We start from the raw sequence: 25947 nt of genomic DNA on the forward strand, positions 1-25947 counted from the left end.
GAACAAAGGGGAAGGTTGATTTTAGGGAAAGCGTTTGGGAAATGGTAATACTTCTCTGGCCAATGACTGAACAGAATGGAGCATGCCTGAGTGCACACAGAAAGTTGGTTGGTTGAAAAGTACCCTCTTTTGTCTAAGAACAGACGGGGAGAATATTTGAAAGGTTTCAGAAAATGCACCATTTTGCTAACTCTGTGTGTGCACTCACACATAAAAGACAGGAGTATGGAAATGCAGGTCGTTTCTCTGACCTGTTTACAGAAGTCAGATTCTATTGTGACGAGCATGTTATAACAAATGTCTATCAAAGTCTCGGGGCAGGAGGGATTACAGAAGGGGTGATGGATATGTTTGTAATCCTGATTGTGGTGATGGTTTTACAAGTATATGAGAATGTCAAAACTCATCAAATTGTAAATATTGAATATTTTCAGTTTATTGGACATCAGTTATATCTCAGTAGAGCCGTGAAAAAAGCTTCTTGGTTTTCAAAATGTGGTCTGCAGACAGCAGCAGCGGCCAGAAGCTTATTAGAAATGCCGGCTCTCAGGCCTCTCGTGAGTCAGAATCTGCAGTTTAACGAGACCCTCAGGTGACGCTCATGCACGTAAAAGTTTGACCTCTTATTACGGTGAACGTCTGGAACTCATTTCCCACAACAAGTTGTTAAAGGGAAGTTACATTCTCCAGTCTTCTTTAGGTCACTAAAAGCAGCTCCCTGTAGGACATTCCTTGATGGCTCTATTAGAAAGAGGTTTAGGGGCCCGCCCTGTGGCCGAGGGCTTAAGTTCGTGCGCTCTGCTTCAGCGGCCCAGGATTTTGCCGGTTCGGATCTTGGGCACAGACATGGCACTACTCATCAGGCCATGCTGAGGCAGCATCCCACACAGAAGAACTAGAACGACCTACAACTAGGATATACAACAATGTGCTCGGGCTTTGAGGAGAAAAAATAAGAAAGAAATAGGTTTAAATGTTTGATCTAGAGGATGGGCAGGTTTTTCAAGAATATTCAATATGTTAAATTCCAAAACGATAAAAAAAGTCAGTAATGATTAGTTTATCATATTTACCTACCCATCTTCTTAAGTGTATTCTATAGGTTTTAATATTTATACTGTTTGATGAATAAGTAAAAAGTAAAAGGATATATTGGAGTATAGGAGGAAGCCATTTGGTTTAAAGCTAATTTGGCCTGGCCTTGTTTTTCTAGAAAGGGCTGATGTGGCCTACTGAGCATGCCTTGTACATCCGCTTTGAACAATTATGACGTCGCAAAGTCAAGAAAGATGCCCTTAAAGATAGGGATGTTGCCTCCCCCATATCAGCGTTTCTTTAAGGATAAGCGTTTCTTCCCAGAAACTCAGGATTAGTTACTGACCTGCTGACCACTGACCTGCTGTGCTAGGAAAACATCCTGAGACTGTAGTAAAAGAGATATTCCCGTCACACGTGATGCATGCTCTTTGTTCTAAGACGGCACATAACTGCTCTGTGCACCCCACTTCTTCAGAGAGCTTCCTTCCCTGGCGTGGGCTACAGTCCTCACTCTGGCTCATATAATAAACTCACCCCAGTTTTGATTTATAGGTTGATTATGGATTATTTGTGTTGACACTTTTAAAATTTTTTTCTGATTACAAAAGAAATGCTTTTTGTAGAAAACTCGGAAAACAGAATTTATAATTCCATGAAATAGAGTTATATTTACGCATCTCATTACCACCCTCAAAGGTTATTGAATACCAAAGGCACACTGAGCTAGACCCAATAACGTAATATATTTATCATGTCTGGGAGGTTAGGTCTTGTAATACACATATTTTTTAAGTAATTAAAGCTAAATCTAAAGATCCAGGCTAAGTGGAAAAACCACTGCACCTGGACTAGTAGAATTAGTTGTGAATCCCCTACAACTAGAAGCGGGTTTGCCATAAGTGAATGAAGCTTAAGCTTCAGGCCCCTCGCTTACACAGGCCCCTTCCAAGACGCTTGGAGGAGTCCTAGCAGTACATTCACCGGGTCAAATGTTTCTGTAAACGTTTCTAAAGCAAGATATTTAAGACCACCGTCTCGCTGCATTCTGACTTCCTTCCATCGCTCCTCCTTCATGCTAGGAGGTATAGGTATGGACGTGGGTCTTCCTGGGATCTGGCTAATGGGACAACGATTGAATAAGGAATACATTTAATTTGGCTTTAGTGACATGCATTTATAGGGTTTGCAGTCACTTCCGCATATTGTTAAATGAATGCTCACTGTGGGTGTAGGAACGGCTTTCTAGAACACACCTACGGCCCATTATGCCAACTCAGCACCATGTCCCAAAGGTGTAGGGCCACAGGGCAAAGGAGCTCTGTGATGCCTGGCACAAGAAATACATGGGTAGTGGAGGAGAAAAAAGATTGGAAAGAAAAGGAGAAACTAGGGTGTAGAAAATCCTTCCAACCATCAGAAGTAAAATACTATAAGTGGAGGGATCCATTCTTTCAAGGCCTAATCTAAAATGCCTGACCTAGGATGGAGGTTGTCACTCGTCAGGAATCTACTAAGTAATGTCATACACAATTATAAATGCATCATACTTATTTTTGTGTTTATGTGAATCATGCAAAAGGGGATATATTAGAATTCCTGTGTTTATGGGACACAAACTTTTAGTTGTACTACAGTGAGTCTGTGTGTATGTGAAGTCACATGTTTTATTCATCTTAATGGATTAGATTGTGCCTTAATGTAGCCAGCAAATCTCGTCCTGAAGAACACTGGGGATCCAGTAAAAACCAGACACAAAATTGCCATTCCAGTAGCCAAACAGCCCTGAAATAGTATAGCTCATATGAGAAAAACTTTATACGGGTTTTCCCAAACTTGACAATAATCTTAAAAAAGTACACACCAATATTAGTAATAAGTTGTGAAGCCGAAACTCATAAACAACACACACAAAACATTTTTGATCATCATGCTAAAAAAAGGCTGATCTGTTTTCTTTACGGAAAATATTACAAAAATTATCATAGGAAAAGGCGATCAAAAGTATGCAGCCAAAAAATGTGGGGAAAATGATCATAAATGGTGCCCATACAGTCTGGAAACACAGGTGAATATACACAATGTCATTAAGGGCATTTTCAATCTTAAAGAAAATAAAATAATTGTGTTTCTGGACTTTGGACATCCTGGAGAAGTGTGTCAGGCAGTTAACAAAAATTTTATGGTTACGTGTGTGATATTTGTGGGTTAACTTTTCCAAATGTCATTTGTGACTTCTTTCTCATTCTAGATATTCACTCTCCTACCTTTCTGCTCATAATGTTTCGTACTTTTTTCTTAATGAGGGCCCCACAAACTGTACGAGCTTCATTCAGTTCCCGCAAAACGAGGATCTGCCCGTTGATCTCAGAGAAGCCACTGAATTTCTCTGCAACCTCAGTTCCCTCTTAAGAAAAAAAAAAGGCATTTGCCCTGTATTTGCTGAGTTACTGTGAAAACCAAACAACTGTGATGGGCAATAGAGTCCTGCCAACTACACGACTCTACGAAAGGGAGGGTCTCCGACTGGGGGCGGGGGAACCTGTCCTGTCACCCTCCCTGCAGACCACCCGCGGGGCTCGCCCGACCCCGCCCCGCCGGACCGAGCGGAGCGGCGACGACTGCGGGGACGGCGGGGGCGCGGACCCGCCCACCCGGTAGAACTCGGGCTGGAGGGGAATGGAGTGGGGGTGGGGCAAGGCGCTGGGGACCCTGGGGGAGGGGGAGGCGGGGCGGGTGGTCCCGGAGGGGCGGGGCCCCCGGCCTCAGCCGCTCTCCAGGAGCCTTAGACCCTCCTCCGCGGCGGAAGTTCCGGTGTCGGGACGCGGAGGTCAGAGGTCAGCAGGAAGTCGATACGTGGCCGCCGCCTGTCCCCGCCGAGGAGGCGCAGCAGGGGGAGATGGCGGCGGTGCTGAACGCAGAGCGCCTGGAGGTCTCCGTCGACGGCCTCACGCTCAGCCCGGACCCGGAGGAGCGGCCCGGCGCGGAGGGCGCCCCGCTGCTGCCGCCGCCGCTGCCGCCGCCTTCGCCTCCCGGGGCGGGCCGGGGCCCGGGCGCCGCCGGGGAGCAGCCGGAGCTCGGGGAGGCGGCGGCCGGGGGCGCGGCGGAGGAGGCGCGGCGGCTGGAGCAGCGCTGGGGCTTCGGCCTGGAGGAGCTGTACGGCCTGGCGCTGCGCTTCTTCAAAGGTGAGCCGCGCCGCCCGCCCCGCCGCCTCGGGCCGGGGTCTCGGGGGGACCGGACCCGCCTCGCCCGCACCCACCCGTGTAGGGACGCGGCGACCGGAGCACAGCGCCGTCCTTGGGGGCACCCGAAGTTGTCACTACCCGCTTGGCCTGGGTCACACCCCTGCAGGGCCTGGAGCCTCCGAGTCCCGCCTCCCCGAGGTGACCAGGGCGTTGTACCTGATTCAGCTTCTCTGTTTCCACGAGCCGGGGTGGGAGAAGGAGCCCTCTCCCTCCCGGAGTGTCACGTTTTGGGATTGGTTCCCCCCCCCCCCCCCCGTCATATTCCTTTTCCTGTTTCCTGTGTCTTGGCACATCAGACCCCAACGATTTTAACCGTCTTCCATCGTGGAAGAAATCTTTCCATCGCTTCCCTACAAACCCTTTCCGGTCATTCTGGGGAGCCATAAACTCGAATAGGACCTCATCCACCGGGCAGTATTGATTGGCAGAGACGAGGACATAAAGTCTTAAGCTAATACATTCCCTCTGACTTGTCAAACAGGAAGGAGAAGGGATGTCCACTATGTTCTAGCAACTTCTAGATGGTTATATTTTTACCCTATGAGCAACGTGCAAGACTGAATTCTCAGAGTAAGGCCTAAAAGAACCCTCTGTGCTTCTGGCAGAATTAATCGTAAAATGTCTCTTAGAGCAAGATTGTGGCGTGTGGGTTTTTATTGAGTGATTCATTTAGTCAGATGGTGGTGATACCGGTCACATGATCTTGTCAGTGGGAAAGACTGATAAGCCCGTTGGTTTGATTCTTAGAGCTATTTAGATCTCGTGGGGTGGTTGGGCAAGGAGAGAGACTTCGGAAAAGGAAAGTTTAAAAGTGGTTGCTAGGTTCCGTGTACATTACAGAACAGCATATTTATGACACTTCTCCCAGAGGGAGTACCTTTTGGAGTACATATTTTACTAGCTGAAGTTGAGCAGTGCACTGTAGTGATACATGCAAAAGCTACTTGTTTTCTTTCAAAATAACTTTAATTATGCAAACTAATGAAAGTCTTGACTTTTAAAAATTTTCCAGAACATTGGATTATTCCACATTCATTGCATTTTTTATGAAAAAGTTAACCCTTGAGATATTCATCATCATTGTGCAATGAGTTCAGCACTCTGTGCACTAGCTAGCTTGGGGAGTTGGTCATGGCTAATGGGTTTTGGATCAGTTGACCCTTAGGTCACTGGCTTGAATTTAGAGTTTCCTTGGTGACAATATAGGACGACTGATGTAAAAATCTGGTGGTTTCTGTACAAGTCATGTAACTACGTTGTACCTTAAGTTTTTATTCTGGGAACTTAATTTTCCAGTGTTCAATAAGATTAAAGTATATCGTAGCAGAAGAACGTATTAGAATAGAAAAGAACCAACTTCTAATCCTAGCTTTTGCCACATGACTAACAACAAAAAAATGGGTAGTTTCATCTTCTGAGCCTGTCTTATTTGAAAATAGTAGTAATATCTTCTTTGAAAGAGTAAAACACTGTATAATATTCAGTATACTTAGAATTGCTTTGGGAGTCAGAAAGCCCTGGATTCTGTTTACTGTGTAAACTCTTAGACAATTAACTTTTCTCTCCCAAGTTCAATTTCCATATAGACGCATATGGAGCCGGATCAGGTGAAACTTGTCTCTTATTTAAGATTTAGTCGTCTAAATCTAACATTATTTTAACATGTTTATTGAGTAGTAGGACTCTTAGGGGAACCTGTCATTTGGGGGGCTAGTTATCAGTCACCTTAGAGAAAAAAGCTACATTGATAGGCATGGTTCTCTCACTTTCTAAGTTCAGCTCTCAAAGCGCTATCGACATACCTAAAATGAGACATGGCATGTAGCAATTAAAGGCTGCCTTTCTGCACGGATCGTTTCATAGTTAGCAATGAAGAGGCTGCCGGCATATGAGATGCCTAATTGGGCAGAACAAAAAAAGGAAGGCTCTAAAAGCAGTCAGAAGAATTATGGAAAGTGGGATGAGTCAAGTGTTGCTGCCTTTGTTTTTTTTTTTTTTTTCTGCTTTATCTCCCCAACCCCCCCCTGTACACAGTTGTATATCTTAGTTGCAGGTCCTTCTAGTTGTGGGATGTGGGATGCCGCTTCAACGTGGCCTGACGAGCGGTGCCATGTCCGCACCCAGGATCCGAACCCTGGGCCGCCGCAGCGGAGCGCGCGAACTTAACCACTCGGCCACGGAGCCGGCCCCCGCTGCCTTTGTTTTAATGTGAGTTTTTGCAGGGTAATACTTGACATTTTTATCAGTCCTGCATGGACTTCTAATAGATCAGTGTTTTGTGGTTTTTGCACTAACTAGTATCTCACAAGAATTAGAAATAATACTACATTTTATCTTCTGCTGTAGAATAAATAAGAATCTTGAAAACGTGGATATCTTTTCCATTGAAAATAACTTGGCTTGGCAGTCAGGAACCTTGTTTCTCATTGCGTCCCTGGGACGTGGTCATGGGCCAGTGACTGAACCCATTATGTCAACTACCTACCCTCTTAAATTTATGAAGGTAAAAGTAAAATAATCGATGAAGATATGGGTAAATGTAAGTTAGCGTTTGACCATCTAAACCCAGACATTGTTGAATCCTTGTTATGGATCAAGTTTTATATCAGGTTACCACTGCAAGTGAGTAGTACATTCCCTTTTGCTAGTAAGGAACTTGGAGTCCAAAAGAGGAGTTAAAGACCCATGACAAATGCAGTACAATGTGGAGGATCCAGGGAGCAGATGCCGTTCCAGAGAGGCAGGAGGGCCAAGAGCCATAAAGGGCAAGGCCCATGTGTCTGGGAAATGGCAAATGGGGAGTGAGTAGTTTGATGGAGGGAGCTAGGAAGGTAAGTTGGTGTGAGATCAGTGGAAGGATTTGAATGCCATTGTAAACAGCCTTTTTGTCAGTAGACAGTGAGGAACCATTGAAGGTTTTTAAACGGAGGGTCCAAGTTACCCAATTCTAGATTAGCAAGATTAAGCTGGTCTTCTTACCTCCTTGGGTAAGAACTAAACTGGTTGGCTTTATTGTGGCCTTTATACCTCTTGGATAGAGTTAACCTGGGGAATTGTATTTTGGTTTTTAGAGTTCTTGAGGGTGACTTTTTCCGTCTCCAATACCTGATTACCTCATTACATTAAGCTGGTGGATGGTTGCTTTCACTTAAAATTCCAGAGTAATAATCGCCACCAGTTATTGAGCAGATGTTCACTAAATGTCAGGACTGTTTTGAGAGCTGTACATTCACACTATTTTGTTTCATCCTCCGCAAGCCCTCCAGAGAGGGTGCTATCCTGGTTTCTTGGTTGGAGGACTTGCCTAAGGCCGCTCAGTTATTATTAGTAAGAGGTAGGGTTGGTTCTCTGTCTGATTCCAAAGACAGTTCTTCCCACCACAGGAGATGAAAAGCAAATCAGAACCCTGCTGATAGCGTTCTGAGGAAAATACTCAAAACTACCTACCGTGTTGCCTTACCACAATTTGGAACTTCTTTAATATATTTGCTTGAAAATATTAAGGGCTAATAGAAAGACTCATATTATTTTTCTACATTTGATTACTTTATTAAGAGTCTCTTCAGATATCTGGAAAAGTGAGAGAGAACCATCTACTCTGAGTTCCTGCATAACATTGCTGTCAGGTTTGAAATTTTGGATGTAATGGGGGAAAAGTTGCCTTCAAAGGAATTAATAAGTATGCCCATCAAAAATACGGATATGCTAAATCCCATTGCTACTGCTGCAATATTAGACCTTTTGGGAGGCCTGTGTTTAGCTAATATAATGATTTTTTTTTTACTCTTGTAAATTGAAAATGGACATATTAATTCATTAAGTATTGAAAAATGGTGATAATCTAATTGTCTTTCCTTCACTGGAACAGTTGTCTTCTTATACTATTTGGTTTGGGGTACAAGTTCACATAGGGAAAAAAAGATCAATGTGTCTTGCCCTTTATGTATTAGTTTTCAAAATAATGAATTGTTTCCCTAGCAGCCTCAAAAGGTGATAATTTTTTTAAATGTCATTATGTACTCATATTTTTAAACATACTTGATTAAAAAATTTTTTTTTTTTTTTTAGCTATTACTATTATTGATGTACCATCTCATCGCATTGGCTCCTAACTTTCTTTGACATGACTTCCATAGCTTCCTTGCTGCCTGGTGTGATGAGATATTCCAGGTTCACCTTATACAGTTTCTGCCTCGGCCAGAATCATCATTTCTCTGAGACATGGTTCCTTTTGGTGGGAAATGGCATTTGAAGAGCCATAATCTAGGTGGTAGAAGTAGGTGCTCATTGCTGCTGGATTGGTCATTATTTCTAGGTCTTTGCAGTAGACAGATCTAGGGTGTGTACGTGTGAGGGGGTTATTTTTGAGGGAGTGATATGTAAAAGGAAGCTGTGGTTGAATTTGGGGGAACTTAAGTCTTGGACTCAGTTTCTTTATGGAATTGTTAATCATTTCCACTAGTGTTGATGTTGATTACACTCAATTATATTACTGATAACAGAGACGTATGTATGGACATGCTGAAATGGTTCCATCTCCTTTTGTTTTGTTTCTTTTTTTTTGAGGAAGATTAGCCCTGAGCTAACCATCCTCCTCTTTTTGCTGAGGAAGCCTGGCCCTGAGCTAGCATCTGTGCCCATCTTCCTCTACTTTATATATGGGACACCTCCCACAGCATGGTGTGCCAAGCGGTGCCATGTCTGCACCTGGGATCCGAACCGACAAACCCTGGGCCACCTCTCGGGCCGCCGAGAATCAGAACGTGAGAACTTAACCGCTGCGCCACCGGGCCAGCCCCCTCCTTTTGTTCTCTTTAAACATATGCATCTACAAGAACTTTTATAAATAGCCCTATTAATGTTTTAAAATACTGTACAGCTGTAATTTATTCTTTGGTAACATACATAATTAGTGTGTGCCTTGTGGACTTAAGTGGTCTAGCCTCAGATAATTTCAAGTTTAATTGTTACTATTAAACATCTGTTACATTTTGAGTTTATTTTTCCTTTATTGTCTTTACCTTTAGACATAAGTGTCTAATAATATAGAAGGACGGGGGGCCTGCCCCGTGGCGCAGCAGTTAAGTTTGCATGTTCCGCTTCTCGGCGGCCCGGGGTTCACCAATTCGGATCCCAGGTGCAGACAAGGCACCACTTGGCATGCCATGCTGTGCTAGCCATCCCACATATAAAACAGGAAAATGGGCACCGATGTTAGCTCAGGGCCAGTCTTCCTCAGCAAAAAGAGGAGGATTGGCAGCAGTTAGCTCAGAGCTAATCTTCCTCACAAAAACAATAAGTAATATAGGAGGACATATAGACCTAAGAGACCGTTGTAAGAAAGAAAATTATAGCCACTAAGAATAGGAATACCTCTCAAACATTTGATTTTTTTATTTGCTGGTTCATAGTTTTGAGCTGAACTAAAATTTTCCTTTGAAGATTGGATTCAAGGATATGTATATATATTATAAATATATGTATACACATATGTAAATAATGTGTGATGTGTATGTGTATATATCTATATGTATATGTTTTAATGTAAGTGAAGTTCGGTACCTGAGGGTTTCTGTAAGTATTCAGTAAGATTACCTTTTGGCCTTGTTCCCAACACACATGAAAAAAAAGTTAACCTTGTCAATTTGCTATTTTCTTGTTTAACCTGAGGGGTGACTAAAGGGTCACAAGGATTTATGAGCTTGTTTTAGAGAAGAAAGAGAATGCCTTCAAGGAAGTTATGCTCACCAGGTAACCAGCCCCCAGCTGCCTAGATGCTCAGAAGTCAAATTGCCCAAGGGCTTCTCTGGATTACCCCTTGTTTCTCTGAAACTCCTTCTGCGAGCCCCTTAGCTCTACAAGACCAGCTGCTGTGAGCCCTGACACACCCCCCCCCCCCCCCCCCCCCCCCCGTTTTCTTCTCTTGTTAAGGCTATTTGAGAGAACCTGTCCTCTCACCTTCTCATTTGAGCCAGTGATAGACTTGCTGCCCATCAGGCACATGAAACTTGAGATAAAGAGGTTCAGTATCAATTTTGGCTTGCCAGCCAGGAGTCTTGTGCCCGTGGCAGGATGGGCCTGGTGGGGGTTCCAGCAGTTGGCAGTCTCCAGCAGCTGCCCAGGGGTCTTTGCCTAGGGGACTCCCTCTGCCGCTCCCTGCTTCCCACCAGTGTCAGCCCTCTAGGTGCAGTGCTCACTTGGAGTGGAGGAGTGCGTTGGACCTCCCACTAATTTCTGTTTTGCATTTGCTGGGAGTTGGGTTTTGTCCTTGCGTGGATGCGTTTGTCTTGCATGTGAGTATTTTCCCTTTTGCACTTGCTGAGTGAGTCGCCATGACATGCGCAGTCATGAATTCTCTGTGTCTCCATTTGCACTTTGTGTGATTGGACAGGAGGGCCCCTTGTTTGAGATCTAGGGGATTGTTGGACTTCACCTTTCGTTTTTGTCCTGCAGGGAGTCAGATTGTGTCTTTGGATGCATTTGTCTTGTGTGTGAGTCAGCTGTGGGGAACACTAATTTGATCCCCACCTGTAGCCCCCTGGGCTACATTCTCCAGAATTGGGCAACTTTTAGCTATAAGCCCATGAAAAGGGGAAAAAATGATATTCTTTTTTCTTTTTTTAATATCTTTTTTTTTAAGTTTTTATTTTATTGAAGTCATAATAGTTTATAACATTGTGAAATTTCACTTGTACATTATTGTTTGTCAGTCACCATATATATGTGCCCCTTCACCCCTTATACCCACCCTACAACCCCCTTCCCCTCTGGTAAGCACTAATCTGTTCTCTTTGTCCATGTGTTTGTTTAGGGGAAAAAGATGATATTCTTTTGTAACACCACATGGCCACAGTATTCTTTAGACTCTGTATAGAAAATGGCCAGACAGTGGATCCTTAAATTGGAAGAACTTCTAAATTGGAAAAGTTTTTAGAGAGCTCTATCATAATTGTTTTATTGATACATATGAAATGACCACTAAGTATAGGTTTGTTCACCCTTGTCTTCTTATTACAGAGAAACCAAAACATGTTTGGGTCTATTAGTAAACATGTCTTGTGTTTTATTAAAAAGATTGTACTATGAAGTAGCATGTTTCTAGAAATTATAAAAAGTACTTATCAATTTGCCAAGCCACAGAATGCTTATATAAAAGTTTGTAACTGCTTACTTCTTAGTTTTCACCAGAAATTAAGGTTTCTAAGGGTTAAGAATTCTAATTAATATATGTGATTGAACCCGCTAAAATTAATAGGAGAAACATCTTTGTATTCAAGGAAAGTGAGATGTATGTTTTCAGTAAAGAAGGTATAAGAAATAAAGATATTTTTGTTTGTTAAAGTTAAGAAGGTTTTTGGGAGAAAAAGTGAGCAAAGGATTTTGTACATGGTCCAGTTGGCTAAGATTAAAATGAATTCAATTAAGTGAATTAATTTTAATATCAAAAGTAAGCTGGTGCAAAATCAGAATTTGTTTCTCTCTCTCTTTTTCTCTATCTCTCTCATTTTTTTGGTGAGGAAGATTGGCCCTGAGCTAACATCTCTCACCAGTCTTTCTCTATTTTGTGTATGGGATACCACCACAGTATGGCTTGATGAGTGGTGTGTAGGTCTGCTGCTGGCATCCACACCCGTGAACCCCGGGCTGCTGAAGTGGTGTGCAGGAACTTAACCACTAAGGCACCAGGCTGGCCCTTTTTTCCCCCCCTTAAAAGGATAGTTTTCTTAAACTTTGTCTGCTCTTGATAAAGAGATTATGAAAGATTTTTGTGATTATAATTTTTATGACTTTTTGTTTGAAGTGTTGCTGGTTTTTTTAAATGTCTTGTTTTTCCAGATTTAAGGAAACCTTTTTCTCTTTTCTCTTAAGCTAACTATGACTTATAGCAATTTGGTAAATTATACCTTTGGAAGCAGAATTTATCTCTTTTTCTCCCCACCTGGTCCCCCTAGAATTTTGAAACTCATAGTGAATAATTATTATTTTACATGGCAATATAGTTATTTGCGTAAGTTCAGTAAGACTCTATTTGCCTTGTAACAGGACACAATTGGAAACATTGGTTATATTACCAAAGCTGTGACTGGAATGTCGTATTTGAGAGAAACATGCATAGGCTCAGATATGACCAAACAGCTTTTGAGGAGCAAAGGTTGACTTTATGGAGTAAAGCCACTGGAAAACATTGGCCTGGTACCTTGCCTGCAGGGTTCCAAGCAATCTTATCAGGTGAGTAAAGAAGGTCCCTTCCCTGGCAGGAGCAAAGAACTTCTGGATATTTTGGGGAGCCTCAAGAGAAGAGAGGAATTCACCCAAATCTATAGGTATTGCAGGCAGAGTCCTATGACAAGCCCTTGACTTGGCCTGACCTGGCCTTGAGAGGCCTTGAACTTTAAAGTTCAATCTGAGATTCCTTATAAAATGTTCCAGCAAAGCAGATTTAAAAGAGGTTATATGATCAATTGCTATTCTTGCTGTACTTATGTAAATAATTGGGTCAAACCAACCAATTAGTCTTAATTTGGCTATCCTTGGTAAAAATGAGGGTGATGCATTTTTTTTTTTTTTTTTTTTTTTTTTTTTTAGCATTTAAAAAGTTACTTATTGAGGTCACATTGGTTTATAACTGTGTAATTTCAGGTCTATGTTCTTATATGTCAGTTTCTGTGTATACTGCATTGTTCACCACCAATAATGTAGTTTTTATCCATAGCTATATGTATGTGCCCCTTTATTCCTTTCACCCTGCCCCGCTCTGGTAACCACTAATCTCGTCTCTTTATCTATGTGTTTATCTTCCACATACGAGTGAAATCATTCAGAGTTTGTCTTTGTCTGGCTTATTTCGCTTAACGTAATACTCCTAATGAGAGTGATTTTATTTTATTTTATTTTATTTTATTTTTAGAAAACTGGCTAATATGCTTCCTTGTTGACTTTGACCCCCAAGCCTGGAAGAACAATTGGATTATTAAAATTTTTCAGATGTTGGCATAGGCAAGTAATCTTTCTAGAGGTTAAATATGTCATCCCAAGCCTTATTCAGTGCATGACCATGAGGACACCTTGATAATTTCTGTTCATGATGTCTGGATTGGTTTTCAGGAATGTTCTCTTGGATTCCCCAAGGGATTAGACCTATTTTTCAGGGACTATTAAAATTTGGATTGTCCATACCTTTTATCTTTCTGGCCTGATATTCCATGATAAAGTGTGCTTTTAGATATTGTACTAAAACTGTTGAATGAGGTGCAGAAATTCTAATGCAAAATATAACCTGGTACCCAAGAATATTTTCAGTCTCATGTTGAAAAATTTCATTCCGCAGTTTCCCCATCTTTGCCCCCTTTCAGAAGGAAGTAGCCAGAACCGATTGATGCCCCACCTCCTACAAGAATGAGGAAGGGATAAAAGACATTGGGAATTGAGGCCGGGTACTTGAGGGTTACTGTAAATATTCAATAATATTACCTTTCAACTTTGTTGTCCGTGGACATAGTTGGAAAGAAGTTAGTCTTGTCAATTTGCTGTTTTCTTGTTTAACCTGAGGGGTGACTCAAGGGTCACAAGGATTTATGAGCTTGTTTTACAGAAGAAAGAGAATGCCTTCAAGGAAGTTAAGATCACCAGATAACCAGCCCCTAGTTGCCACTGATGCCCAGAAGTCAGCTTGCCCAGAGGCTTATCTGGAGTGAAAGAAACACCATTCCCCTTGTTTCTTGGAAACTCCTCCTGCCAAGCCCCTTAGCTCTGTAAAGACTCCCTGCTTTCTTCTTTTGTAAGGTGGATTTGAGAGAACCCATCCTCCCACCTTCACATTTTGGTCAATTTGAATTTTCTCCAAGCACCAATGTCTCAGTAATTGGCTTGCTGTGCATCAGGGATGAACTTGAGATTAAGAGGTTCGGTATCATAAGTGCTTTGCCTGAGGCCTCCCTTTTATTTACCACATGCAGAGAAAAGTACACAAATCCTCAGTGTATAGCTCGATGAATTTTCACATAGTGAACACCCTGGCAACCAACACCCAGGAGGAGATAATGTGTACTTTTATCAGTTAACTAAAATGAGAGCTACCTTGGCTCAGTATTTAGGGAGTTGAGCTCTGGAGTCAACACTGCCTGGAGTACTTTTTCCTAGTTCTGCCACTCAGTTATTTAAAATCTATGCCTTCCTTTTACTCAAAGGGTTGCTGTAAGAATTATAAGGAATTATGTATATAAACTCCTTGCAGAATACCTGGCAATTGGTGTTCTGTGGCTGCTTATGTTGTTGAGGAGGAGAAGTTTCCAAGAATATATCATGGGATATGTTGAATTAATGGGGGGAGAATGTCAACTTTTATTGAGCACTTAATACATGCCAGGCAGTTTCCGTAATGTTTTACATTTCTTGCCTCAGAAACACTGCAATGTATTATACTGTCTAATAAGTAGTATAAGAACTATCATTTGGATTTTTTCTCAGTCCAACATGGGAGAGATATAGTTTTAATTTTAATGTTTCTAAAAGATGGATTTTATTCAAAGTATATTCTCTGTGAGGCAACAGTGTGATAGGGCCATGAAAGACAACAGATTTGATATTAGGCTGCTTTGGTGGAAATATGGTATCTAGGATGAAGGTAGGGAGAGATGGCCCTGCCCTCTTCTGCACAGATCGGACAACACTGGATAGATAGTGGTTTTAGTTTGAGGCATCATCCTTTAGGGTTAAAGACAAAGTGGAGCTCATTCAGAAGAGAGCAACTTTCATAACGTGGGGAGTCACATCCCTGCCCTCATCACCATAGTAGGTGCCCCTTGGTCGGCATCTGCTCTGTCCAGTCCCTGTACCGAGACTTTGGAACACACTATTTCCAACCCTCACGAGAGCCCTAAGGAGAAGTTAGCTCCATTTTCTTGAGAACAGAACTGATGCTCAGAAAATATATAACATTGCCCATGTTACGTATTTAGTAAATAGCAGAGCTGGGATTTAAAAGTAGGTCTTTGGGAGGTATGAGTGAGTAAGCCGGGGATGTTTAGCCTAGAGAATAGAGAACTCAGGGCAAACATGATGAGTATTTTGAGTTTTTTTGAGGTCTGATCTGTTAGATACGTTTTAATTAAAGCTGAGGACTAGAAATAGACTCTCTGGACAGAAATGAGAGAGATCAACTCAATAAAGAACTAAAAATCAGTTATCCAGAGATGGAATAGACTGCTTTGGGACAGTGTGTTCCCATCACCAAGAAGTATTCATGCATAGGTTAGAATTGCTAGGTGGGGGGCCGGCCCGGTGGCACAGTGGTTAAGTGCACACGTTCCTCTTCGGCGGCCTGGGGTTCGCCGGTTCAGATCCCGGGTGCGGACATGGCACCGCTTGGCAAGCCATGCTGTGGTAGGTGTCCCACATATAAAGTAGAGGAAGATGGGCATGGATGTTATCTCAGGGCCAGTCTTCCTCAGCAAAAAGAGGAGGATTGGTAGCAGATGTTACCTCAGGGCTAATCTTCCTCAAAAAAAAAAATTAGAATTGCTACGTGGATATGCTTTGATTCCTTTATCATAATCTTTTGTGTGTCTGCTACAGGTTTTTTCTCTGTGGTTACCATGAGGCTTCTGTAAAATATTTTATAGTTTTACTAGTTTAAGGTGATAACTTCCATAGCATACAGAAACTCTATTCTTTTACTTCCTCCCTCACATTTTGGGTTCTTGATGTTGCCATTTACATCTTTCTTATTTGTGTATCCAATAACAAATTATTGTAGGCCAAGTGGATATGTAGAGGGGATTTGAGCTTTGCTTGTACATTTCAGTCACCTGTCTTTAATATCCTTTCCAACCCATAGATCTTATGGCTTTCATTTCATCAACTAAAGGCTGGAAGACATCGAAATAATTTGTTCCATCTCTCTAACTTTAGCTCCAGAGAGAAGAGAAATGTATGATTTCTCTGCAAGTTTGTTCTAGCAATTGAGATGTGAGACTAATTACCTTTTGTGTAACTAAATTAAGGTGGAAGGGACTTAATCTTTCAGAGCTTTGGGCTTGGTAACTGTGATTATAAAGATGTTATCAATTATTTATGCTGTCTTATTAGAACTGTAAAGTTAAATACTTATGAATTTAATAACATAATCTAGAAGCCATTTCTCTTTTTAGTTGCTTAGGAAAATGTGCTTTGTGTATACTAGTTTCTTATTTCCTGTTAGTTTTCTATTAGTTTCCCTATTTCTCCTGTAACAAATTTAATGGCTTAAAACAACACAGACTGTCTTATAGTTCTGGAGGTCAGAAGTTCAAAATAGGTCTCACTGGGCTAAAGTCACGGTGTCAGCAGAGCTGCCTTCCTTCTGGAGGCTCTAGGGAAGAACCTGTTGCCTTGCCTTTTCCAGCTTCTAGAGGCCACCTGCGTGCTTTAGCTCGTGTCTATTTTTTCCCATCTCCAAGCCCCTCTCCTCCGAGACAGCCACTTTCCACTATTTTAACTATTTCTTCTGGCATTTATCTCCATTTTCCTGCTGCTGCTTTAACTTTTTTTTTTTTTTGAGGACAATTAGCCCTGAGCTAACATCTGCGGCCAATCCTCTTTTTGCTGAGGAAGATTGGCCCTGAGCTGACATCTGTGCCCATCTTTTCTACTTTATATGTGAGATGCCTGCCATAGCATGGCTTGACAAGCGGTGTGTAGGTCCACACCTAGGACCCGAACCGGGGAACCCTGGGCCACTGAAGCAGAACGTGCAAACTTTAACTACCGTGCCACCAGGGCAGCCCCTGCTTTAACTTTTAAAGAAAAATTCTAACTTACATACATGTTTTTTTCTTCCTCCTTCCCTCTTCCTAAACTCCTAATTTTATGATACCACGTTTCGTGATTAAATCCCTGGTGGTGGTTTAGATTTGTTTTTGTAACCGAGAGAGATCGCGTACTTTGATTATATTTTGGTTCTTCTGCAAGCTCTTTGAAGGAGATGATTACTATTTGTTTTATTTGTCCTCAGGTAAACTTTTTTTTAAAGACATCTCTCCTCGATGTCCTTAAGTTCTTGATCCAGTGTTCTTTTTCTGTCTTCTGAGTCTCCTGCCCAGCTGTCCTCCTGGAATCACCTTCATCTCTCTATGGTGTTGAATCCCTTTTACTTCCTTTGTTGTTGTTGTTTGTTCTCTTACTTTGGAAATGCACCCCCCCCCCCCCAGTAGCTTCTTGAGAAAAGAGTGCATGGGAAGTAAAATTTTTGAGATCTTGCCTTTCCAAAAATGTGTCTATTTTTACCGTTACATGTGATTGGGCATAAAAATCTATGTTGCAAATAACTCTCCCCCCAGAATTTCAAGGTAGTGTTCCATTGTTTTCTCGCTTTCATTAATCATCCTCTTAAGTCTGTAGTTCTTTCTTTCTTGATCCTGTATATGACCTGTTTTTCTAGAAGTTTTTGTAGTTTTCTCTTTATCTCCAGTGTTCAGAAATTTCTCAGTTGTCTTTTTGTGTGTGTGTGGCTTGAGGAAGATTAGCCTGGAGCTAACATCTGTACCAGTCCTCATCTGTTATTTGTATATGGGACACCACCACAGCCTGGCTGGTGAGTGGAGTAGGTCCACGCTCAGGATCTGAACCTGTGACCTTGGGCTGCTGAAGTGGAGCATGGAACTTTAACCACTCTGCCACAGGGCCAGGCCCTCAGTTGTTGCCTTTTTGTTTGTTTGTTTATTATTTCAGTGCTTGTGCTGAACATTTCATAGTCCTTTCAGTCTGTAAGCCTGTAATCTTTGTTTTTGGGAAATTTTCTTATATTATTTCTTTGATTTCCTCTCTTTTTGTTTTCACTCTGGTACTGTTAATATTCAGATATTGGATCTTCCTCTCTTTTTGTTTTCACTCTGGTACTGTTAATATTCAGATATTGGATCTTCTGGACTGAACTTCTAATTCTCTTATCTTTTCCATCTTTGTCTTTTTGCTCTGTTTTCTACGAGATAGCCTCAAGTCTATTTTCCAGCCTATGAAAGATTATTTTGGTAATTCTGTTTTTGCGTTTTTAGTTTTCGAGAGTTTTTATTCTCTGAGTGGTCTTTCTTTCTAGTACTTTACTTTGCTTCATGGACACATTAGCTTGCATCTCTGAGGTTATTAAATAAAAATTTTTATTTTTAAAAAATTTTTTGGACTTTATTCCCATGTTGGCGGCTTTTTCAAATGTCTGGTGATCCTTGGGTGTTCATTCATGTTAAAGGATAGGCACTGAACAGCTTATTGTAACCTTGAGTAGAGCCTTTCTTGTAGGTTGCTCAGGCAGAGGTTTCAGCGGGGAACTCTCAGGTGTCAGTATCTTTCAGATATTTGTAGGTCTTTTCTTTGGGGCCAGTTTTTCACGAAAAATACTCCTGACTCCTGCCTGGAATGTATGAACCTAGTTGCCAGCATTCAGGAGCTAGGCAGGAGAAGGGAGGTGTGTGGGCATAGTTTACCATTTACTAGGAACACTTTGATTTTCATTTCTCTGTTTTCAGTTCTGCAGTTCACGCCTAGCCTGGTGTCGTCCCATCCAGAGCCCCTGTGGTTGGTGTTCTCTAGTAAACATCTCCAGACCTCTGCTGAAGCTGGGGCACATCTGCTGCTTGGTGTTGCCAAACACAATGGGAAGGGAGGGTTACCTGCTTCTCAGATAGATTGGAAACCAAAGCTCCTGTGTTTATCTAGACTCTAGCTTTTGAAGACCCTGGGGCCTTCAATTTCTGAGCCTTTCCACGGTTCTCTAAGTTGGCTCCCTTATTCCTTTTAGTGAGGTTGCACTGAGGATCAGAGGTAGTTGTGTGTGCTCAGTCCACCATGTTTAACTGGAAGTTTATATGTTTTCTATCCTTTTCGTTATATTTGAATTTTTTTAAATAGCTGGAAATCATTTGGCTTTTGAGTTAACTTCTTCATCTACTCCAGGGTTAGCAAACTTTCCCTATACAGGACCAGATAGTAAGTATTTTAGGCTTTAAGGCCACATATGGTCTGTGTTCGTACTGTTTTTTTTGGTCTGTTTTTCTTTTTGTTGTTGTTTTACAACCCTTAAGATATATAAAAATCATTCTTAGTGTGCAGGTCTTATAAAAACAGCTGTGGGCAGGCTTGGTCTGGTTTGCCAATCCTTGCTTTAGTCTGTCTCTTTTAGGTAAAATAGATTTTTAATCTGACTTTGATTGGTCTTCCATTTGTAGAAAATGAACCTTTTTTATAATTGTTGCTGAACACATGTCAACAAGTGATCCCTTTCAGTCCATTCGATTGAGAAGGGCCAGCTTTGTAGTCATGCTTCTCTAGGTAGGAGACCTCATTCTTTTCTACTTCTCGTTGATGTGTTTCCACACTTGCACCAAAAAAATACTCTGCAGCTTTTTTCCAAGCATAATTTATGTTTCTTTCTTTGGTTGTCATAAAAAACAAAATTCCAAAATTCACTGAATTAAATTACTTCGTAATAATTAACGCTATGAGTGCAGAAACCTCGGGTGATGCCTTTGTTCCTTTCTGGCGGGACTGAAATAGAACTTTCCTTTAGCAATAGGGTCCTGGTTAAAGATTTTTGAGTTTTAGCAAGGCTTTTTTTGTCTATGCAGTTAATAGTAGTTATAACTTCTTTCCTGCTAACTATGTTTGATGCCCATAGAACCAGAAATAATTTAGAAAGAAGTTATTCTCATCTAACTCAAAAAACTAAAAACAAACCCTCGTGATATAAGAACCTGAGCCACCTGAAGAGTAGAAGAGAAGTTACTTTTTTTATACTAATAACAGTCTGCCTAACAACGAAGGTTGTGATGGGTTTTCGTTTTTTGTGTTTTCTTTGAAGTGTAGAACGTCAACACGATGTGGGCTGTCCTGTCCTAAACGTGGTTGGGATTATTAGCACATCCTCCTGGGTGTTGTCTGTTCCTCAGGGGAGATTGAGCTGTTAACCTCATCCCAAAAGCTGAAAGATAAGTTGCCTTCACTCTTTCAAAACGTTTGTTAGAAAAGAAAACAGCGTATGTGTGTTTGATATAAAAGTGCGTTATGCATATTGAAGAAAACTTGGGAAAATCAAAAATGAATAAAGAAAAAACTAATCTGTAATCCAGTCTTTCAGAAATAATTATTAGTATTAACATTTTGGTATGTTTCCTTTGTTTTGATTTTTTTTGAGACAAATTTGGTCCCCAGCTAGAGTAATGATTAATTTTTGAAGATTTAGTAATAGGACTTAAAGGAAGGATTATAGAGCGATTCTTCAAACTAACATGTGCGTAGAAGATTCTATGGAAATACCAGTACAGTTTGCGAGGGTGGAGGTACTGTTTCGCCATTCTCACACAGATTGACGCGGACCGCCTGTTTCTTCTTTGGTGAGATTTGTTGGGTGTGGTGTTGGCGGTGAGTGCCTGTGGACAAGCCTGCTGCTGAGTGCTGGGGTTCATGGTGGTGGACAGATCTGTTTGACTGCGTGGCCAGAACTAACACTTAAGAAACATATTCTCCTTTTGAAAAATCCTTTACATTTTGGCAATATATTCGTAATCCTGTCAGGCATAAAAGGGCTGAGGTTTAAAATGACATCCCCAAATCCTGAAACTCACCCTGCCTATCGAGGAGTCACTTTTGAGGGCTAGGGGTTAGACTCACCCCGTGCTGAAGGAGGAGAACAGTGTCCTTGTTGACTCGCTCTCTGCCCTTGTCCCCTGCAGCTCGTCTGCACTAAGGAGTGTTCGAAACAAACAGGCTCGTGGACCACCTGGTAAGAAAGGGCCCCTCCCTCCACTGAAATAACTTGTAGACATAGTAGAAAGAAATTTTCATACCCACTAGTCCTCTTAGCTTCACTTCATCTCCTTGAAGCAAATAAGAATGTGTGTGTGTCTGTTTGAAAATGGCTCTATTAAGCAATTAATCAGAAAAGTGTTTGGTCTTCCAGTGGCCATCAGTTTTTTATCTTTGTTGACGTTTAGGTCAAAGCAACCGCTTTCATAGAATTCAGACTTTCTTGAAAATAAACAAGGGAAAAAGCAAAACAAAATCCTGGGAGTCCTGACTGAGCAGAACAGGGACGTTTCCTTCTACTCAGCACTCCAGGGACGTTTCCTTCTACTCAGCACTCCGCCCGTTTCTCAGGCTCACCACCCCTTTCTCTGCGGCCGCCGGGAGCATGTTTTCCTTTCGTGAGGCTGAAGATAAAATGACATGGTTAGGTTGGTGCCTTTTTGGTTTTAAAAAACAAAAACTTTCTAAATAATAATAATCTTTAACTAATAGGCCAGGATCAGAAGTTGAAGTTTTTCAAATCATCACAATTTGGTGAAGTGAGAAGAAAGTTTTTCTGGACTGTGTTTCTCTAATAATTACCTGTGACGTAATTAGCATAAGAAAACTTGTAGTGATTAATATGTGTAAAATTAAGGTAGATGGTGAAGGAAGGTTACAGGCACTTTCAAATTGGGGAAAGATTTCTTGGTAACTAGTAACCAAAAAGTAGCTACTATTGATTTACATATTTTAACTACCTAATGTTTTAGAATTCAGAGTTCTAGCTAGCTGACTTCGTAAGAAAAATCTTCACTGTAATTTTTTAAAAGAAAGATCTAAATGTGTAATCACTTGACCAAATTCTTAAAATTTTATTTTTCTACGTTCTCTTTGGGTCTTGGGTCACATGCGTCATAAACCTGTTCTTTGAAATGCTGTGTAGCCCTTGTAATTGTCGTTTGAATAGCTGTGTAATCCAGTCAGTGGGTTACTGTAATTTAAGCAGTGTGTTATTGTTGAATGGTTGGATTCCTTTTTTAATTTTAAATAATGCAGCAGTGAACAGGTGTAACACTGTTTTTCTTGCTAAGATAATTTTTCAAGGTTGTATTTCAGAGAGATTTCATTGGGAATGGAATGAAATGAAGGAAAGAGCAGTTCTTTTAGGCTTGTTGGTTTTTACGTGAAAGATAACGTAAAGCTGTATTTTGGTTTTGTAAACTTGAATCCATTTTGCTTTATTTTAATTATATGCTATGTTGGAATTTAAGGCAACTATTGGCCCATCCGAAGGAGTTGGAACAATTCTACTTCGTTACCTTTTTGACCTAATTTTATTTTTTCCCTAGGTCAGAAGTAAAGTCTCTCTTTTCTTTATCTCGATATAATTTTGTTATAATTTATTTGCGCTATATGTAATATGTATACCTGAAATATGCATCTAGACACAATTATTTGCTCCATTCCCAAGTTACAATTTTTCAGTTGAACTCAATAGTTTGTAAGCTCCATGAGAACAGTGAATCCCTAGCATCTAGCACAGTGATTTACAAACAGCGGCTTAATAAACATTTATAAAGTTGTAGGAATGAATATTAAGAGAAGATCTTAGGTGGTGTCCATCGTTGATTAAAATAGCATTCTAAGAGATTTTAAAATGAAAATTGCCTTTTAGTTGGTAAATACAGAACTATGATAATACTGTTCTAAAAGCTTATTTAAAGGAAGTTGCTCTTGTTGCTGATTGCCTAGTGATACTGTTTGCTCAGTAGCAAAAACAGATGGCAGATTCACAACTTACTGAGTTTCGATTTTTATTAAACAAATAAGGTCAGTGCCACAGTTTTGTCTTGTCTTTTCTTTTTTTTTTTTTTTTGAAGTATGGTTTGTTTGTTTTGCTGGGAAAGATTCGCTTTGAGCTAACATCTGTTGCCAGTCTTCCTCTCTTTTTTTTCCTCCCAAAGCCCCAGGACCTAGTTGTGGATTCTAGTGGTCCTTCTGGTTCTTCTGTGTGAGCCACTGCTGCAGCATGGCCACCGACAGACGAGTGGTGTGGTTCTGCGCCCGGGAACCGAACCTGGGCTGCCAAAGCGGAGCACGCTGAACTTAACCACTAGGCCATTGGGCTGGCTCGGTTTTGTCTTTTTTTACTTTTTGTTTTTTCCAGGTATTACTTGAGTTTGTTGTTGTTGAAAAAATTTCGGATATATACAAGTATGTGTAAATGGGACACTCTTCGTCAGTCCTCGCCCACAGTTTTGCCAATCCCCAGAGGCAGGTGCTCTTAACGGTTCAGTTTGGTCTTCCACACATTTTCCTTTGAAAGATTAAAATGTTGCAAGTAAGGTTTAAATTCCCTTCTGTCTCCTCCTAATCCTAGCCCCCTCTCACTTTCTCCTTCTCATCTTCTCTCATTTCTCCTTCTAGGTCTTGTCCTTTGTATTTACATTTGTATAAATATAGCTGTAGAATATGTGGGTGTGTCTGCATGCTGTATTTCATCAATTCTAAGACTTAACTATTATCTTACATACTATTAAGAAAGAAAAACTGCCAGTTACAACTGTAAAATATAGATGGTAAAACCCATCTCTGATTTTAGAGATGTTAAAGTGTGTGTTGGTGGGAGTGCTTAGAATCGATGAAATTTATTGTGCACTGTGATTGTATATAGTTTCCTGCAGCTTGCTTTTTTCACTTAACAATATTTCCTGTACTTGCTTCATTTATACCACGGTCTGAATATACCGCATTATTTAGCCATTCCCTTATCAGTGAACTTTTAAATTGTTTATCGTAACAAGAAAACAGTGCTGTAATGAACATCTCTGTATCCGCCTCGTTCAATGTATTTGAGAGTGCTTATCAAGGGTAGATAATGAGAATTGGAGTTACTCGATCACAGGACAGGCACATGTATAATTTTGAAATATATTGCCAAATTGCCTTCTAAGATAACTGTAATAGTTTATACTTTCAACGTTAGTGTGTGAGAGTGGGTACCTGGTTATCTATTCTTGGCAACTCTTGGTGTTATCTTTTTTTGACCTATCTGCTGGCGGGGGCGGGCGTGGGGTGGCTCTTGGTATCTAATGGTTTCAATTTCCATTTCCTTGACTAGTGAGATTGACTATCTTGGGAAACTTATTGACAGCTTCTATTCTTTTTTCTCCTCTGAGTTTCCTGCTCATAACCTTTAACTCATATTCTTCTCTTATCATCAGAGATTTTATTTTGGTGACCACTATGTACATGGATAAAATTTGTAGGCAATATATACTTTCTACTTCCTTTTTTTCTTTTTTTGAAATTTTGCAATCTCTTATTATCATTAGAATCAACTGATAAATAATGCTACTGTTTATTGAAGAAGCAGAACTATTCTCTGAGGATTTCCTATTTTACCAGCACCCAATTTCGTACTACTTTTGAACGTTGATCGTAAAGTCTTTGCAGGTCAAATGGGCTTCACTCTTAATTGCCCACTGGAAACCTGCCAGAGCCAAGCATAATATGAGGGAAGGAAAAGGACCTAACAGTTACTATTATTAATAATATCCTGTTAACCTCTGAAGGAGCAGTGGACTCCTCACTTTATCGATGAACGAACGGAGGGGTTAAATGGTCCTATAGCTGGGAGCGTCTGAGATGCAGTTTAAACCTATGCTGTTCCAGAGCCCCTTCCGCCACGTCATACTGCTGCCGTGGAATGGATATGCTTTGAATGTAGCTTTTCTAAATACATGTAATCTCTTATGCATGATCGTATTAAGAGTGACTGATATAAAATTATTTTTAAAAACTTTTAAAAAGTGATTGTTGAACATTTTTAATATGTATAAAAGATGTCCAGTGGTACACCTGTATGTGTGTGCCTGACTGTAGCTTGACAGATTGGTTTCTCTGTAGTAGTCTTAGAATAAACATTAGTACTTGGCTTCATTTTAAAAAATTAATTCAGCATAAAGGGTTTCTGTCTTAGGATCTGACTATTAAAATTTGCTGTTTAAAATTAAAATCTCACCATGATAGTGTTTGTGTCTGTCACAGGAACTTTGGTAACATACCTTATAGCAAAACTTTAGCATACGATGCTGAAAATTATGTATTTTGCCAGTGCTGATTGTTTTCTTCATTTCTTTTTCTTGTAGAAAAAGATGGCAAAGCATTTCATCCAACTTACGAAGAAAAACTGAAGCTTGTGGCACTGCATAAGCAGGTTCTTCTGGGTCCATATAATCCAGACACTTGTCCTGAGGTTGGATTTTTTGACGTGTTGGGGAATGACAGGAGGTAAGTATTTTGTTGTATAATGCATATAATGAGAATAATATTGAAAAGGGTATAAAGTAAATTGGTTAAGATGTAAAGAGCTGGTTCATTGGCTCAGAATAAGAACTGAAACATTTTTGCTTACAGCTTCTGGAAACTCCGGATGTTTATCTGTTTTTGGCTTGGAGATGTTTATGACTAAATATTGTGGAAGAAGTTTACTCCTCTGATTATGAACATAAGGACAGCTTTATTTGATTCTTCCTAAGTAATATTAAAAGCAGCCATTTAAAATATATAGTAATTGATTCTCTTATTGGGACATATAGAGAGTTGTGACAAAAGAGAATTGAGTACTTTATTTAGTTAAGGCTAAAATATGATAGAAGGAAAGTAACACTCTGATACTCTTTTGCTAGTATGGAAATTATGGGCAGTGGAGTTCCATTCTAGTTTACAGTAGTGAGTTTGGATTGCGTGTGGCGTATCTAATTTAGGAAATCAATACATGCCGTTGAAACTGGACGTTTTGAGCCTTTTGTTTATAGTAGAATCATTCTTCATTTTAGTTATAATTGAGAATTGTTCATGTTTGGGATTAATCAAATTCTCATTCTCTTGAGAAGAGGAGGTAACTTTT

General features: G+C 40.6%; 1 protein-coding gene and 1 long non-coding RNA gene across 8 annotated transcripts in view; one reads left to right on the forward strand and one right to left on the reverse strand.

The window, feature by feature from the left end:
- Positions 1-413: 413 nt before the first annotated feature.
- On the reverse strand, positions 414-4561 carry LOC138921479 (uncharacterized). 2 transcript variants are annotated; one of them, XR_011434095.1, is made up of 3 exons: positions 4437-4511; positions 3303-3442; positions 414-937 (listed from the first exon to the last, which is right to left on the reverse strand). It is a non-coding gene; the product is annotated as an uncharacterized lncRNA (long non-coding RNA). The 2 variants fall into 2 exon arrangements; XR_011434096.1 differs by lacking the exon at positions 414-937 and adding an exon at positions 2677-2820 and having other exon boundaries at positions 4437-4561.
- Positions 3861-25947, forward strand: part of ACBD3 (acyl-CoA binding domain containing 3) — a 39239-nt gene continuing 17152 nt past the window's right edge. For 2 of the 6 annotated variants that reach the window (XM_023632679.2, XM_023632680.2), the window contains exons 1-2: positions 3861-4220; positions 25187-25328. In XM_023632679.2, coding sequence (XP_023488447.1) covers positions 3935-4220; positions 25187-25328 — 428 coding nt within the window. In that variant the 5' untranslated portion in view covers positions 3861-3934. Of the gene's footprint in view, positions 4221-4569; positions 4851-12323; positions 12510-20985; positions 21031-21241; positions 21482-25186; positions 25329-25947 lie in introns of those variants that run through there. The other 4 variants (XM_070255628.1, XM_070255627.1, XM_070255629.1 and 1 more) reach the window with 4 other exon arrangements.

The sequence above is a fragment of the Equus caballus genome, chromosome 30 (genome assembly GCF_041296265.1).
Source record: "Equus caballus isolate H_3958 breed thoroughbred chromosome 30, TB-T2T, whole genome shotgun sequence".
NCBI lineage: Eukaryota > Metazoa > Chordata > Mammalia > Perissodactyla > Equidae > Equus > Equus caballus.